Genomic DNA, 18,478 nt, shown 5'->3' on the forward strand with positions numbered 1-18,478 from the left:
TACTACATGCTTAACATTCAAAAGTTTACTTAACTTATTAGTGACTCCCATCGCATCTGTTGCCCCTCTCGTGATCCCTGGACACTCCATCCTCCAGTGTCCTACTTTACCACAGGAATAACACGTCCCGGGCCTGAAGCTTCTAACCGTTGGAATGGGTTGTTCTGGCGCTTGATACTTCTGGCGCACGTCATACGGCACATAACGTCCTCTGCCTCTGCTGTAGCCCCTGGCTCTGCTACTGACGTTCTTAATTTTCTTACTGGCGCGTGCACGCGCCCTGTCCATCTTCTTTTCATCCTCCGAATCAGAGGCAATAGGGTTGGCTTGGTACTCCTCCACGGCTTTCCACCCAGACTCTGAGGTGTCCGCTAACTTTATTAACTTTTGCCTGTAATCCAATAAACTTATACCCTCACTTATTTTGGTCTTTGCAGTCGAGACATCCGTGTTAAACGCATGGTCCACTTCCAAAAGCTTGGCTTTCACCTTCTGTTGAAGTTAAATTGCTTCTCGCAACTTTTCCTGACAAATTTATGGGGCTCTGCACTCAATAAATCCTGCTGGATCTTGGCGTACTGATTGTCGGATATGTCGAGTTGTCTTTCCGTGATTTTTTGCTCAAACAACGCTAATTTTCCCGAAATAAGGCTATCTAAGTTAGCCAGTATGTCATTCTGTGAACTTATCACAGCCGAATGTACTTCATGTGTAATAGCTGATGTGATATTAGGATCCATCTTGGAAAAAAACAGCGAAAAATTTGACCTGAACTGCTCGGTGTCTGACTAGAGAATGCCTATAAACCAGTACAAACCGCGTGACCACGCGCTAAAGCCTGTGCGCCACGTTATTACCTCGTATCCGCGAAGACAAACAATTCCCGCTTTTACTACCGAAACGCGTGAATATTTGAGTAACGGGACATCTCTCTATAGCTAATTCCTGTTCATAAAGAACATCTATTTATGTACACCAATTTCCTGGCTCTACAGGCCACCTCAGTATAGTAAATACTTGTCTGTAACGGGACATCTTTCTATAGCTGATTCCTGTTCATAAAGAACATCTATTTATGTACACCAATTTCCTGGTTATACAGGCCACCTCAGTATAGTAAATACTTGTCTGTAACGGGACATCTCTCTATAGCTAATTCCTGTTCAAAAAGAACATCTATTTATGTACACCAATTTCCTGGCTCTACAGGCCACCTCAGTATAGTAAATACTTGTCTGTAACGGGACATCTTTCTATAGCTGATTCCTGTTCATAAAGAACATCTATTTATGTACACCAATTTCCTGGTTATACAGGCCACCTCAGTATAGTAAATACTTGTCTGTAACGGGACATCTCTCTATAGCTAATTCCTGTTCAAAAAGAACATCTATTTATGTACACCAATTTCCTGGTTATACAGGCCACCTCAGTATAGTAAATACTTGTCTGTAACGGGACATCTCTCTATAGCTAATTCCTGTTCAAAAAGAACATCTATTTATGTACACCATTTTCCTGGCTCTACAGGCCACCTCAGTATAGTAAATACTTGTCTGTAACGGGACATCTCTCTATAGCCAATTCCTGTTCATAAAGAACATCTATTTATGTACACCAATTTCCTGGTTATATAGGCCGCCTTAGTATAGTAAATACTTGTCTGTAACGGGACATCTCTCTATAGCTAATTCCTGTTCATAAAGAACATCTATTTATGTACACCAATTTCCTGTTTATATAGGCCGCCTTAGTATAGTAAGTACTTGTCTGTAACGGGACATCTCTCTATAGCTAATTCCTGTTCATAAAGAACATCTATGAAGCAAAAGGACATCTGCATGTTACATAACAAATATCTCTATATAAAGGGTAGTGATCCCAGCTTCATTTTGTTTATATTTCATGCGGTTTTTGACAGGTTCCTGGCCCACTTCTCCGCCAGTAGCGTGAGTGATCTCCCCATTCCTGAGGAGGCCTTGCCTGCGATTCGTAATGTTAACCAGCCTCTGGACACAGACCGTAGCATCGCAGCTGAAAATCGTAGACCCGGTGAAGAGGTGGAACCCGAGGACAAAACGATAGAGGTACATTTAATGAAGGTGGTCCCATGGAATCTATATAAAAACCAGAGTTACAGAAGCTGGGATAAAATGTGATCATAAGCTATATACAAAACAATAGTTTTAAAAATTGGTATCAAATGTTGTAATAATCTATATGAAAAATAATAGTTACCAAAAATGGCATCAAATATGATCTTAATCTATACAAAAAAAAGGAAACATTTGTATGAACACGATTATGATAAGTTGTTCCTTAAATCATGGCATTGTAAAATTGTTGGTGTGTTTGTGTTACAGATTGTGATCACCATTGTGGGAGGCGTACACGGGAACCACAAGGCCACACTGTGTGACACATTGACAAATATCACAAAAGATAGAATCAAGTATGTATCAAACCAGTAATTCCTCACACAAATATCACAAAAGATAGAATCAAGTATGTATCAAACCAGTAACTCCTCACACTGCATCAGTTCAACTTCAGCAGTAAAAGTGGATGATCAACGATCAATACAATTTGTTTTTGTGCATTGAGGAAGCAATAAATTCTACAAATACTGCTGACTAATTAATTGAGGTCAAGGAAATGTCTGTGTAATAGGATACTATAATGCTGCTTTAGATATTTGAGTGAATTAAAAGAAAGAAAATAAGAGTTTAAAACCATGCTTGCAACATTCTTTAAGACTTAAACCTATCATTACTACATGTATATTGACTTGATTTTACATTGTTGATGGTGAACTTTATATATATTCTAAGCACGTGCATCAAAACTGATTTTGTAGGTGGACAGTCCTACGCCAGCCTCTAGATTCTACAAAATCCTTTATCCCCGGTCAGTTACAAATGTCACTGACCGCACTGGTCAGCAACAACAGGAGGAAACGGTCATCAGTGTCCACAACATCCAAAGCAAGAGTCTTGGTGGTCACTCCAATGTAAGTCAAGCAACTTGTAGATCATGGCATTTATCCCCTTTACATTTCCTACTTGTGTTTTTTCTTTTTTTCTATCAAGTATTTGCCCTGTGTTGAACTTTAATTTAATTTATTTGAGATTTCTGTAATAACAATTACATTTATGAAGTTACATTTACAAGTTATTCATTAGGAAGATATGATGGTGATGTTGTAGGAACGTGGACATCGTACAGGTGGTAAAGGCCATACAGTGTCATCCAGACCCGGACGTCAGAAAGGTCACGAAAATAGGTGAGGCGTATTACTTTGTATATCAACCACCTGTTACTCCTCATGTCCATAAATATCTTACCAATAAACTGTAAATGGGTGTCAGTTAATTAACCTCTATACTGTAAAAGAATTGGATAAGAGGTGTATTTTGTGATGGTGACATCAGTACTCTGTGTCTATAAAACAGTAAAGGATTGGATAAGAGGTATATTTTGTGATGGTGACATCAGTACTCTGTGTTGATAAAACTGTAAAGGATTGGATAAGAGGTGTATTTTGTGATGGTGACATCAGTACTCTGTGTCTATAAAACTGCTAAGGATTGGATAAGAGGTGTATTTTGTGATGGTGACATCAGTACTCTGTGTCTGTAAAACAGTAAAGGATTGGATAAGAGGTATGTTTTGCCCCGGTGACATCAGTACTCTGTGTCTATAAAACTGTAAAGGATTGGATAAAAGTCATAATTTGTGATGGTGACATCAGTACTCTGTGTTTATAAAACCGTAAAGGATTGGATAAGAGGTATGTTTTGTGATGGTGACATCAGTACTCTGTGTCTATAAAACTGTAAAGGATTGGATAAGAGGTGTATTTTTAAACGACTAACGTACTGTGTGTCTGTTTACAGGTGCTGTGACTGTCTGTGTGGACCCTCTCAATGCCTACATGGAGCGCAGGTGAGACAGCTGTGAAACTCGATAAATTATTGTGGCCAATATGTTTCTTTTAAGCACAACATTATGGCTTTCACTTGCTAAAGTCAACTCGCAATAGTGTGTTCTATGGTTCGTTTTTTTGAGCAGCGATCCCAATTATTTAAATTTTGTATCATAGTTATAGAGCTAGAATTAGTACAGAGAGCTGAACTGTGTACAGAGGTTTTACATTCTAAAATTACTTTAATTGACAAATTATCACAAACAACATAGGTCTTGTCTGATCAAGAAATAATTACCTGTGGTATATAAAATGGTATGTTACTCATTTGTGTGATCATGAGGTAAGTGTAGCTTTTTTGTGAGGTGAACTAGCTGGTATTTCATGCTGTAGTCTGTTTGTGAGTTAAGTTGTATGTCATATATGAAGCAGCAGATATTGTGTGAGGGGAGACAACTCCTAATCTAGACAAAGATTGTTGGTTCTGAATTTCAGCAATAGCTAGCTATAACGGTCAAGCTCTAAGGTTTTTTGGAACATTTATAGTAAGAATACCATTTATAATATGTTGATAGTTTATCAAAAGAAGACAAAGTAATGAAGTTGTATCAGTAAGTGATTTTTTTCTCAAACACATGCTTCTTTCTGTTAAACTATTGGAACGGCTGATCTATGTTATAAGAATTATTTTATACATTCTGTAAATGTTACAGGTTAACACATCCTTTCCTGCTCAATGACTGTGCCCAGGGCTGGGTCAACAACATCCTCTTCACCTCCTCCACATCAGTCAAAGTAAGTCTGTCTTGTTTCCATTGGTAATGCATGATAATATAAATCTCTCTTGTGGTCATCGGTCAAGGAAAATATGTTTTATAGACATTGGTGAGGATAAATCTGTGTGATGGATGACGGTCAAGGTGAGTTTACAGAAATGTTTGGAGTTGATTATATATCCCTTAAGGATATCAAGGTACAGCTCTCAATAAGACATCAGTAAATATATATCTTGTGTGCAATGGTCAGGGTTGATAAGGTGCTTCTGTGGACAGTGATCAAGGTTAGATTCTCATTTAGACAATGGTCATAGTGAAGTTCTCTTGTTGACAATATCAAGGTATGGTTCTCTTATGGACATTGGTCAAGGTAAGTTCTCTTAGGGACGATGGTCAAAGTAAGGTTCTCATGTGGGGGTTTTCAGTTTGTTTGTGTTTTACGTCCTATTAACAGCTATGGTCATTTAAGGATGTGCCAGGTTTTGGTGGTGAAGGAAAGCCAGAGTTCTCAGAGAAAAATCACCGACCTATGGTCAGTACCTGGCAACTGCCCCCGTAGGCCTCAAACCCGCGACCCTGTGATGGAGGGCTAGTGGTAGCAGAATGTCAGATGCCTTAACCACTTGGCCACCGCGGCCCTTCTTTTTTTGTGGACGTTGGTCAAGGTAGGGTTCTCTTGTGGACATTGGTCAAGGTAAGTTTTCTTGAGGATATTGGTCAAGGTAAGGTTCTTTTGTGGACACTGGTCAAGGTAAGATTCTCTTATGGACATTAGTCAAAGTACATAAGCTTTAAATGTCAACATTTATCAATGTTAACTTGTGGACTTGTCTCCTTAATTTGTGGATGTTAATTGCTAATTTCACTATTTTCAGAACCAGTCATTGATAGAAGTTCAGAATCTACTTCGTTCAATCAACACAGATGTGGCATTCTTCTTGGCCGAAAACGGCAAAGTGACCAGGTGGGGATGCAGTTAGAATTATCAGACATACCCTTTAAGAATTCCTGAAAATTCTAATTTGTACATGTGCTTCCATTCCTAAAGTAAACACATGTAGTTTAAAGAAAAAAGTAGTCATTCTCAATCCTGCTCTACAGATATATCTGATCAATGGAGGAACACTAAATGTTTTATGATAAAATTTAAGAAGCTGAATGTATAGACTGAATGTACAGACATGAACTGATGTGATGTTTCCCGTTTTCCTTATACAGGAGTATGGACATAGATGCCATGTTGTCAGAGACAGCCTTTATGCAGGACGAAAAAGTTCGAGCTCGACATCTTCTCTGTCCAGGCTGGTATGTGTAGCTTAACTATCATGGTCAGACTGTAACTACAACAGTACATAGTAGTTGTATAAACTACAGTAGCTATAAATAGCTTTTGTTTGTTTGGTTTTTGTGTCGCCTGCAACACAAGGCGACATTAAGGTATGACTTTGTCGGCATCGTCGGTTGCGTCATCCGAAACACATATTGCATACCAATATAGCTCAGACAAGTTCGCATTTCAGAAGTTTACGTGCATTTTTGGTGGAGTTATGTCCCTTTTATTGCCAAATAAGGGCATTGTGTAGTAAATGCAAGATTTTTTAATTTTTTAATCAATTTCTTTCAAATTTTGTACGGTAATGCTAGAAGCAATAATGTTCAACATATATTACGGGGTTTTCTGTCGAGTCTGTCAACTTTTCTTGCTAAAAGCGCTGAGCAGGCGACACATCTGCTCCTGTGGAATTGTTGTTATTCTTCTACAAGCATTTGACATGAAAAAACTTCAGTAAAAAAAAAACCCACCTATATGACATGCAAAAGGTTTCAATGCATTCATTATATTTGTCTGTGTTATGACCACTTAGTTTAATTGACATTGCTAAACTCTGCTTAATTGATATTCAGGTCCTTGGGAGCTTGGAAGGAACAGACAACTCTATTCAAAATGAACAGCATTCTCCTTAGATTCTCACAACCCTTGGAAAGTCCACTTCTGCTGAAAAAACTAAAAGGTAATTCATAATCTGGAGACATTTTGTTCCTGGTATTGTTTTTGATCCGGATTTTACAGACAGGAAGGCTTTTTCCCACTGCAATATCCACGTTCCTTTCTGATCAATCACCAGTTGCCTAAAGTAAAAAAAAGGGTGTTATATAAAAATGTAAATGACAAATATTTATTTCTTGGAGCATATGTATAACATGATTCTTTGCAAAGCATTTATCATTTGTGTTTTATACCTCTAGGTCTGAAGAGCTCTTTGAAGACATTTCCTTGTCAGGGTAACATCTACTTCCTTCATGGCATGCTACATTTCACAGGTGAAGATTCCGATAAGGATGTAAATGATTTATCAAAACAAATTATTTTTGACCTGCAATTAAGTATAAAAACAATGCAAGCCGCTGTAGAACATAATCTATATGCAGGAAAATAAGATATTTTCTTGAGAAATATATAAATTCTGTGATGTTTAAGCTTTCTACTGCATTATACAAAGTAAAGCAAACATTTTTTTCATATTAATTTACATGATAGAAATTAAATCAACTTCACAACATATTATTCTAGAATATTATTTCCCGGTACAGATTCATCAAACCTGAAGGAGATTCATCATGTCACACTCAGTGACACTACAACTCTAACTGTCGCCAAAAATCTGGACCAACTATCCAGCAATGTCACCAATGGAGATGGTCCCCATAACACCAAGGGAGATCACTTCCTCGTGATCACTGGATGTGAATTAAAGGAAAACGTGGTGAAGGACTGGGTCAGAATGTGTGTCAAACAGGTCAGCAGTACTAGGTCTTCTTTATACTTAATAGAAATATGCTAATAAAGTTCTCCTTAAAATTTGCACAATTCAGTTTATAGGAGATTTAGATATACCTATATGTCAAAGTTTTGGTGAAATTGTTAATGAGTCTCCTAAATTCAAAACAACTAGTTCCAATTTATTTTTTATGATTAATACTTAAAAAGCATTTGTATCCTCTTAATGTTTTACAAAAGGTCTTTGTATTTTTTTTATTGAAATATATATTTTATAAGTCTCTTTAATATCTTATTGGCACTTACATTCCAGAGTATTAATATGCTATCTGTTATAATGAGAATAATATTTCAAATCTTTTTCTACATGGTGGATTGAAATTTAGAGTCCTGAGAAACTTGTAAACATTTCATTGCATCTTAATATTCCTAAGATTCTCCTTAATGTTTTATTGAAATTTATGTACGGTACTCCATATTATTTTGTGAATGTTATATAGTTTGATTACGATTATAAAAGGTTGATCACAGCAGAAGACTTCTCATAGCTCTACACTACAATATAACTCTACTGAGTTTAATAAGTTGACCTTAAGGTCATGCAGTACTTGATCCCATTGTGCTGTACCTCCATCTAATATGAGTCTCAGTTGAGGACAAACTTCATCCTGGAATATTTGTGTTTGTAGAAGCCAGAAAAGAAGAAGCTTATAGCTCGTAAAAATGTCTCAAAGGAAGATGTAAAGAAAATTCATGTAAGTATGCATGTATTTGTATGATTAGTTAACTAAGATTGATAGACAATGACTTCATTACATCTTGGACTACAGTAAGATGATTCACTAGATTAGAAATTTTATAATAAGGTATGGTATATATAAAGGTGTTTTCTTACTTGTGCAGTGTGGACTGGTTTGATAAAAATATAAAAATTTGAAGAATTGTCATAGATACCTCAATCAACTTAAGATTCAGAATGAAAAAGAGTTACAGAACATATCATATGAAATTATAATAAACACACGGTACTGTTAACATACATATATATGCACTTTAAATATTGCACTTATTATATCATGAGGTGCCAATTGAAGTTCTTGTATATTGTTCTCTCTCGCATATTATCGGGATGCACCAATCCATAAATGTGCTAATCTATTAAAACTTCATAATGCGCTAAAATTTGAGATTGCTAAAATAAGTGTATGTAGAGTAACATGTATTGTCTCCCTTGACCAGACAAAACACCACCTGGAGGCCCTTCCCGAGGGCTGGTTCTACAACGGAACACAGTTTGTCAGCTTTGATGGAGAGAAGCAGAATACACATCCGGGTAGGTTTCTCGGTCAATCATATGTAATATACACATTGTCTCCTCCTTTCAAGTTTCCTGTATAAAGGTAATTAATCAAAGGGCATCAATTTTGACAACAATGAAAACTTTACTGATTGAGGTGATGTGTAGATGTATAAAGAGTTTTTCACAATGCTATTTTATCAAAACTTAAAAAAGACGTAATTTTCTTTCATCGCCATTCTCTGTTATTCAGTGTTGTTGATATTTCTCAGTACGTTGTATCTAGGCTAGATAAAATATTAATGGCGCAGAAAAATTAAATAATGCATCCTTGGGAGTTGGAACAGAGAATCTGTTGCATAAAGGAAGAGTGTAGCTCTCTTAGGGGTTGAAAAGAAACAGATGGGTGGGACAGGTCTTATGGGCCTGTTGTTATACATATTTGTTTTTAAATATTATCCTGAACTAACAACTTGTTAATCTGTGATGAAAAGTATTATTGACGATACTGAAAATACGAGGTCTTCATGTTAGAAAATAAGAAGTCTTCATGTTAGGTTTGCATTGTGTGTGCATAAAAATGTTAGTTTATATAATTGAGGATTTTTTGGCCATTGGTTATTTTTTTATTTTCTTTGCTGTTAACAGACCTGGACAGATTTATCCAGCAATACATTGAGAATACAAATCACGAGGTTGAGATGTTCAACAAGAAGGTGGATGAGATTTCTAGGAACTATGTGGACCTCTTCTCTTGATTAGTGTCGACTGCAGTTGTGAGCTTATCTCATAAACATGACTGAACCTCATCAAGGTGTTTCCACTGGTGAACTTTTGACCTCTAGTGACGTTGAGGTCTTCATTCATATGAACTGCTATTAACAACTCCTGTGATCTCCCATGTACTGTTAATCCCTTTATTTTGGGGTGTACTTTATTTTGTGAACTATACCTGTAGCTTTTATTCATTTATACTTGAATTCAGGATTTCATTATTATATTTTGAAGATTTAAAATTGGGAATGATTTTCCTTACAAATTTACATGAATTTGATCACTCACAAAAATAAAGTGATTTATAGCATAGGGAATTTAGCATAGTAAATGTCACACAAAATTTACACAGACATTTTTGGGAAATTCCCCAAAAATGTTAATTATAGACAGGTTTATTTGGTAAAAACATTACCGTAATTGCAGAGAGGTACAATATATGTTTTACCAGGATAGCACTGGAAATCCACAGATATTTGGAAATGTCTTTAAGCATTAATCTTTTTGGATACAATTTTTCCTCTAAATCCTAGCTGCTCTTGTTCTTAAAATCTCATAAATATTTAACGTTTGAACTCAATATGCTGACCTCTGTATCAAATCACCATATATAGCATCCATGAGGAATATCAGCCTAATAATCATAACCTCTGGTGGCATACACATTATATAACACTAACAGTATTATGTATGTCTAGTTGTCTTTAGACCGAGAAATTATTGTTCTTGGTACAAAGCTTAATGAATGTCTGTAAGAGTGGATGGGAGCTATGACTTCCTGAATCCCTAAAAGGGACCTGTTCCAGATTCAGTGATAGGTTACTAGTCACTAGAAATAGTTTGCCATGATATCATATGATATTGTTTTATTTAAAAAAATAGAAATAAAAAAAAAAAAATCAAAACAAAACTGATTGTTGCTGGTTTGTTGTTAACTTTGAAGTTAACAGCTGTTTTGTGAGGCTGATATGATAGATCATACTGTGAAAGATTAAGTTCGAATTTTTCAGGGTGAGATCAGAGCATTTTTTTCCACAAAACCAATCAATGTAACTGTTATCATACCTCAGTTATCATTCACAACAATCTTTTTCATTTTTACATAAAATAATTTTATCGTGAACATAACGAAATGAAATACCGAGAGAAAATGAGTAAATGAGTTATTATATTACAGAAAAGTGTGAGTTGACGTTCAGCGATGTGTACTACATAAATTACAACATATTAACATATTTCGAGTTAGTCATACACTAACTGTTGAAGCTATAAGTATAAGGATACTGAATTCACAAATATTGGTACAAAAATGTAATTTACAATACTTCTAAATTGCCATAAATGTATTCCACAATTTTTTTGCTACTTTAATTTTATTTACCTTGTAAAATGATGGTGATAAAAAGGGTATTTATGTTCAGTAAACTAAATATGCAAGTAGAATCAAGTTTCTTTACTGAATCGTAAAGTTAAGTTTGACAGTACATGTACATCATCTCATTGGTTGAATATTAATTAAGTTATAAAAAGTCTTCGGTAAAGTTGAAAAAAAAATGAATATTTTTGTGTGTGTGTACCTGAATTGTTTCCATATTTTGGCACATACCACAGGTACTATCTCCGTCCATTTACATGTATCTGTGTCAATGCTGTGTGTTATACCAGGGACTCTATATACTGTCCCTGGTTATACTGGTGGTCAGACTAGAGAGGTTGATTACTTAGAGAGCGGGCAAGTGGACTTTTATGGACTTTAAAAGCATTCTTCAGTTTTATCCTATTTGTAGGAAATACCTTTTTATAGATATAAATGTCCATTGTAAAAGCTGTTAAAAGTGATGGACTTGGGCTTTAAGTCCTGATCCTGTGCTTTTCATCTGTTGGATATGGTTAGTTGTATCAAGTCTGGGATACAACTCCATAAATATATGTTAAAGTTGTATTCCTTAAAAATCATTACCTGTCAGATACGTTATAACTGTTTCCAAGTACAATATATATAATTGTGATGTTGACTTTTGTTGTCTTATATAAACTTAGAAAACATTTATTGCTCAACATATCTTCATACAGATGCTTCACTCTTGTTCAACTAAATCTCCTGTTTGGTTTCCGAGTAGTGGTATATGCAATTGCTGCCCTTTAAAACAAGGAATGAATGAAATTTGTTTGGTTTGATGTTTATTGCTTTTAAATATGATGTTTGTATATTGATTGTGCTTGATAAAATATGCCTGCAAAATCTAATTTTGATATGAGTATATTGATTTTATGTTGACCAGGTAATACATTAACATTATGTACATGTATGTTTAAGTGTTGGCCATTTGAGGCTAGAGTAAGTATTTTATGAACATTCCTGTCCATTTCCTCCTGCCTGAGATTTTTTCTACTTAAGGTGTATTGATAATTTTCAGATTTTGGGGTGGGGAGGGATTACAAAATGATTCAATAATTTAAATACAGTATTTTGTCTTTTTGTCTTATGCATGCACATATATATAACTATATATCACTAATTTTTGTGTGATCCTTTCATTTCAATAAACAATAAACAATACACTTACCTCGTACATTAAAGTTGTATACATTTTCCGTCCAAATCATTGAGGAGAAGAGCAAATGATTATGTTTGCCAAAATAAATATATTTGTTTTTTATCTGTTACTATAGCACTCTTACATTCCACAGACTTTTGTATATGTGCACGTCAGTTTTAGTGTGTATTTCCACCTGTGAAATTAAAGTTATTGTTTTGATTAATGACACGTTATATATATCTACCTATACACTTGCAATGCCTGTGTTTGAATTCACAGACCAAGTTACAATTCTTTCTAAAATAGAGCTGAGTACCCTATAAATACATACAGTAAATATGTATTCCTACCCGTAACCATGCACACACTCAGTGCTTGCACCATACTATGTACCAAAATGTAATTATAGACTTTTTACACAATTTATTTGTAACCGAAAAGGGCTTTTATAAATAATAAAGTCTTGCATTATTTTATCACATTCTACAATCAACTATACAAGGGAAATAACTCATGGATCGTAAAAATGTGGAAGAAAATGTATTACAATTTTAGTTTGTTTACTAATAGCTTCAAGATATATAATGAATTACTCTTTTATCTAGAAACTGTCCTGAGATATCTATCAAATTATGAAATATGATAATTTGCAAAAATCCTAAAGAGGTATATTCTGAAGCATTGTATAATATTATGTGCTGGTGATTTCACAATGATTATAGGGATATAAAATTTCAGTAAAACAGACATCATTCCTTCAAATCATAAAACGGACCAATGTAACATTATCACTTCAAAACAGACCAGCATAATATCAAATCTTATTTGGCCTGTAAAACGCTATTCAGATGCAAGTAGTTTTGTCAGAATAACGTCCCACTGTTTTTCTTTTTCGTTTTGTATGAAGTCTGTGTGTGAATATGTGCAAGTTTGTACAGCATAATTTTGCTTCAGCTCAAGTATTCGTGTGTGTCATTTTGTACAGCATAAAATGTTTCAGTTAAAATGATGTGTTGGATATTTTCAATGTTTGAAAGTGCTGAACTTGTTTAGAATGATTATTTATTTTTTCACCATTGATTTGTTGTCAACAAAATAAATCGTTACTGAAAAATAACTGTCTTGTTGTCTGTGATATGTACCAGTATTAATGAGATGAAATAGTTACATTTCAAATCAATGACAATTATAAATTTCTCGATCTCTGAACCATGGGTCCATTTTATCAATGCAACAGCTTCTGTATAGATACTAATATGGTAATAATATCACCTAAGTCAATCTCAAATAATTTCCCGGTGTTACCTGTACAATTGTTTGATATAGGTTAGGATAATGTTTCCAAAGTCATCAAATAAAAGAATGATAACCTTCCACTTCTTGCATGCAAGGGGACAATAATTACCACAGATACGGTACAAAGAGATTTTATACCACAGCCGTGAACAATCCTATAATCCTGTTGCAAATTGTACATGAATTATGATAGAAAATTTTAGGCAATGAATAATAACATGAAATTTTATGCAAAAGGTGCCAACAGTTCTATTTTGTACAAATTTATCCTTTAATTTGCATGTTAATACTACAATATGCAGGGCAGCTGCTGTGAAGATCAGACATCAGTAAGACAGAGTTGTTTCTGTCTCCAAGAAATTCAAATTCTGTGTCACAGTCGTTCTTATACAACAAAACACAGTTATAATGTACAACACAGTAAATTCATACATGAGATAGGTAATACTTGACTGTTTATAGCGAATTTTTCAAAATAAAAAATAAAATAAACAAAATCTTAAAATAAAAGAAACAGCAGTTAGCAAAATCTTGACATCAATAAGGAGTTCATTATCAAAAATTCACTTTTTTAATAAAATTAATAATTAGTTTTTGATACACACAGGTTTAAAACGAAATCGTGGTATTCTCTTGTTTTGTAAATAGATATTTTATGATGAAGAAATCAAATTTAAAACTTTGAAATAGAAATCCTTTGTTAAATCAATAGATTATCATTAAATTATTTTTTTCTCTAATTAAAAATGAATTCAGTATGATTAAATTCGTGAATAAGCAGAGTGTGAATACCTGAATTGTAACTTTATCGATCACTTTCTTCAAAATGTGTGTCCTTTTCTATTGAAACTTAAATTAACATCTTTGATTTACTATACAAATATTTATATATGATGTGAATATTGATAATTCAGATTATTTCATTTCAAAATTTCAAGAATTATCAATATTTCTTGCTATGAAATCTTTGTATAAGAAAACTTTTTTTTTCATCAATAAATGGGATGCTTGTTAAATAAGATGAATGTACATTGACCAGAAGAACAGTATGGTACCTATTTATAAAATACCCAGTAACTGAAATTTGTGCGAAAATCAATCTGTTTGTTTATTGTGATTTTTTAAATTAAAAAAAAATACATAATTTTATAATTCAAATGAAAGATATTGGTTCATCACAATCAGAATTTCAATACTGTTTATGTTTTCCTTGAAAAAGATACGTACGTACCACATTTACCATTCCTGGGCCAAGAGAAGTAAATCTTTATAATTGAAAGGTATGGATTCCTTGGGGACAAGACCGGCAGGTAATAGGGTAAATCTTAAAGACTACTCCATAAAAGAAGTGGACAAATTATGACTAAATTCAATATGGATCATGCATCACTATAGGCAAAAGTTTTCAAAGAATGTGAATTACCGTGTCAGAAGAGCATGGCCATGCAATTAGGGGGTAAATAGAGAAATATACTAAAAGACTTCTTAAAATCTGAGTGGAGAATATTTTTCACATTTGATATGGAGCATCCTCCTGTAAATACTATTAAATTGTTAATAGATGAAAGGTGTGGCCCCGTGATGTTAGAGGTGCAGGGCCTGATAGGGGAATTACAATGTTGTTAGGGGAATATAAAACATATTGAAAAGACTAAATACCTATACTGCAAGTGGACAAGTTTTGATGAAATTAGTGTGAAACATCACTAGTCAAAGACTTTTCTTTTTCTAAATCTATGGTTCTCACTTCTGTGGGCAGTGGGGTCTAATGAGGTATCAAGTAAAAGACTACTCCTAAAGTATGGGTCGATAAATTCTGACTTTAAATTAACTTGGCATATCCTTTAGCATTTTTTAACTGAAACATTGCAACAATACAGTAATGCAAAAAAAGCAATTATTTCACTACATTTTGTATATAAAGAATATTAATAAATGTTGTTTTCCCTGTATTTTGGATTTTGTAAATTTTGCGGACTTGACAAGGCTATACCGGAAGTAACTGTCAGTTGCGCACTGGAAAATTGTAAATATGGCGGAACCTGTAACTTCCAAGAAGCCTCCGGACTGGAAACCGCTGTCTGAGACGGTTCAGGACGCCAACACTTTGCGCATGGAGTCCATGAATGCCCACCACGACCATCTAATCACAGAAATAGAAACTTCCGATGGACCACTGGGGACCACACTCAGGTAAACATTCTGTCTGTCCGATGGAGGGGGTGGCATCCCTCATCACCATCCGTCTGTCAACACCCCACATCAGACATTTGCTTGTAGTGGGCTAGCTACCACTTTACACAACCTAAATGGTTATTCATTTCCATCTTCCGATGTTCTTATTGTCATTTTAACTTATTTTTGTTTACTTTTGAATGTCTATGTACCTGACGTCATCAAAATAAATATAGCAGACGAATTGTCTGAACCCTGTAATTTTAAGTAATTTGAACCCATTTGAACTGTTGATATAAACAATTCGGTCTACACCTTGGGGTTGAAGCACTTGAATATATGTCGCCATCTGTGATGTATCAATTCTTGTTAATCCGAAGAAACAATAAAGTCAGACCTCCTGTTGTAATTCTTCTTTCATTCTTGGCCATCTACAAGTACAGTCCTTGCATGTTTAAACAATAATGGTAAAAAATGTACAAAGTTTAAACAGTTGAATATTCAGAAGGTACATTTGGGACACTTATGACACTTACTACGGCTTATAGGGTGAAACAAAGAAACAAACGTATGTACTGTACATACATAGATGTATCAACAGTCTGGCCAACGGTTGTTTACCTCATCAAATATTATTTTGATATTTCTGCATTTCAACTAATCGTATAAATTATTTGAGATCTACTGTAGAGCCTTAAAGTCTTTCTATTTGCACAGGGACATGAGCATTTGTTACAGCTATATTTGGACCTAAACTAAGGTGTTCAGAGTAATTTTACATGTTTTAGGGGTTTATAGATCAATTATTTTCAAATGCCATATATGTATATATGTTATACATGTTTCTGAAGCTACAGACATTTTTGTACATGCAGGTTATTTTAGTAGTAGTACTGAGATGTTTTAGTACTACAGTGTACTGTAAAATGTTACGGTACTTCCCAGATGTATAAGAATATTTAGACTTGATGTTTAAATCATATATTTGATTACCAAAATCAGCTTTTTTTGCTTAAAGGTGATCATATATAGCATATCCAAATATGGCAAGGGTATACAAATTGACTTGCCTGCATATATAAAGCATGGGCATGATAAAGGAAACCAGTAAAAATTTAGAACTTTTGTGATACACTGTATGTGTCAGGTCTAGACTGAGGTGCTATAGCGGGAAAATTTGTTAATTCTCTGGACTCTGATGCTATCAGGTTTAACCCAGTCATTTTATTATATTATGTTGAACTTCAATCCAGGGCAATCAATAAGCTTATATAATCATGATCATGAGCACTTGACATCCTGTTCCTGCTTGTCCACATCTAATTGTACTTCAGCTAAGCATTTAATGAATCAGGAAATTGATGTTTTCACCCTTAAAAATGAATCATTATTAACTAGATTTGGTTAAGGTCTGAAATATATTTGTATTATATATATGCCTTGTAGATAAGTTGTACATTTAATAATATAGTGTTTATTTATAAAACTTTTATAAAAGCAAAGTGTTCACATTTATTTGAAATCAAATATCTGTTTGAAGCCAATAACACAAAGAATTTCAGAGGAAATCTCATTTCGATCAATAATTCCATGGCTGTTTGAACTAGCCATGTCTTGAAATTGTTAAATGACCAGATTAATAGGAAGGGCCCCATTTAAATGCAGTGCTAAGCAATATCAAAATCTTGGCAATACCCAACCCTAATAATTACGCATACTGGATAAAGTCGTGATGCTAGACATGGTCTAGTCAAATCTAGCCAATTCTGCACTAAGCTGCTTGCGCAAACTTTTAATTAGTCTGCCCTAGTACATTGTACTTCAAAATACTGCAAAAAGTCGTTTAAACATTGCATCCTGTACATGTAGATAGAAAAGCACTTGATGTGTTGCTGTATGTCTTAACACAGATGTATACAGTGTCATATATATATACACATGAAGCTTAAATAGGTCATTTATCATCAGACGTATATACATGTATATCAGGCCATATCTATACTGATAAGAATGTCAATTATAATTAAGATCATATTACAGGTTCTTCCTTATAACAATAACAAATTGATTTCAAGTCTGCATAATTACATTGTCCCCTTCTGATCAATTATTTGTAGAATTTACTTTTCTTAAACACATTTTCTACAATGCCCTGAACAAATTCAACATATATACCTATATAGTTGTATGGCTGAAAATTAAAGTAACCTCTGAAGCTATTAATTACTAACATTTAATAAATAAAGGTTTTTACTTCATGTATATGAACTATTTTTTCTGTCGTTTTAGTCATGGAATTTTAGATGACATAAAGTATTAAAGCACGTTGCATTTATTTGAAAAAGTACTAGATCATGTAGGTTATTGTAAAGTTCTGAATTACAATTGTATCACTGCGTGTACACTTTCAGCCCTAGTCTACATATATGTTCACCACTGCTGTTTGCGTTTTCATTGCTGATGATATCCATTTGCAGAAATCTCTTGCACTGTACATATATAACCTGGTTATGTTCTTAATTTTACGTGGTCACAGGACGTCATAATTTAGTATCTTTATCTTAAGTCATTATACTTTATTCATAAGTTAATGTTTAAGACTTGACAAATTAAAGGTATCACACATATGTACTTATGACATTGCAGTTGACAAAACTTCAACATTTCATGCTATGGCTGGTAAAAAATTTCAATATTTATAAAAAAACTACTATGAAAATACAGATGTGTTGGACTAGTAAACTTTTTAGGTCACCTGAGACAAAGTCTCAAGTGACCTATTGCGATCGCCTTTTGTCCGTCGTCGTCCGTCGTGCGTCCGTAAACAATTTACATTTTCGACTTCTTCTCCAAAACCCCTGAACCAATTTCAATGAAATTTTGCAGGGACCTTCCATGGACAAAGGTCAACAAAAA

At 34.2% G+C, this 18,478-nt stretch overlaps 2 protein-coding genes across 3 annotated transcripts in view; both read left to right on the forward strand.

The window, feature by feature from the left end:
- LOC110464944 (uncharacterized protein C20orf194 homolog) overlaps positions 1-12,373 on the forward strand; it is a 13,172-nt gene extending 799 nt beyond the window's left edge. Inside the window, exons 2-15 of the mRNA XM_021520440.1 lie at positions 1,922-2,087; positions 2,364-2,452; positions 2,858-3,010; positions 3,207-3,283; positions 3,897-3,945; positions 4,639-4,720; positions 5,577-5,665; positions 5,920-6,006; positions 6,607-6,713; positions 6,949-7,023; positions 7,294-7,499; positions 8,170-8,235; positions 8,720-8,813; positions 9,426-12,373. Coding sequence (XP_021376115.1) covers positions 1,922-2,087; positions 2,364-2,452; positions 2,858-3,010; positions 3,207-3,283; positions 3,897-3,945; positions 4,639-4,720; positions 5,577-5,665; positions 5,920-6,006; positions 6,607-6,713; positions 6,949-7,023; positions 7,294-7,499; positions 8,170-8,235; positions 8,720-8,813; positions 9,426-9,535 — 1,450 coding nt within the window. The 3' untranslated portion in view covers positions 9,536-12,373. The remainder of the gene's footprint in view (positions 1-1,921; positions 2,088-2,363; positions 2,453-2,857; positions 3,011-3,206; positions 3,284-3,896; positions 3,946-4,638; positions 4,721-5,576; positions 5,666-5,919; positions 6,007-6,606; positions 6,714-6,948; positions 7,024-7,293; positions 7,500-8,169; positions 8,236-8,719; positions 8,814-9,425) is intronic.
- A 3,032-nt stretch (positions 12,374-15,405) lies between these two features.
- Positions 15,406-18,478, forward strand: part of LOC110464952 (exocyst complex component 6B-like) — a 36,884-nt gene continuing 33,811 nt past the window's right edge. For both annotated transcript variants that reach the window (XM_021520453.1, XM_021520463.1), the window contains exon 1: positions 15,406-15,580. In XM_021520453.1, coding sequence (XP_021376128.1) covers positions 15,420-15,580 — 161 coding nt within the window. In that variant the 5' untranslated portion in view covers positions 15,406-15,419. The remainder of the gene's footprint in view (positions 15,581-18,478) is intronic.

The sequence above is a fragment of the Mizuhopecten yessoensis genome, unplaced genomic scaffold, assembly GCF_002113885.1.
Source record: "Mizuhopecten yessoensis strain PY_sf001 unplaced genomic scaffold, ASM211388v2 scaffold1539, whole genome shotgun sequence".
Classification (NCBI taxonomy): domain Eukaryota; kingdom Metazoa; phylum Mollusca; class Bivalvia; order Pectinida; family Pectinidae; genus Mizuhopecten; species Mizuhopecten yessoensis.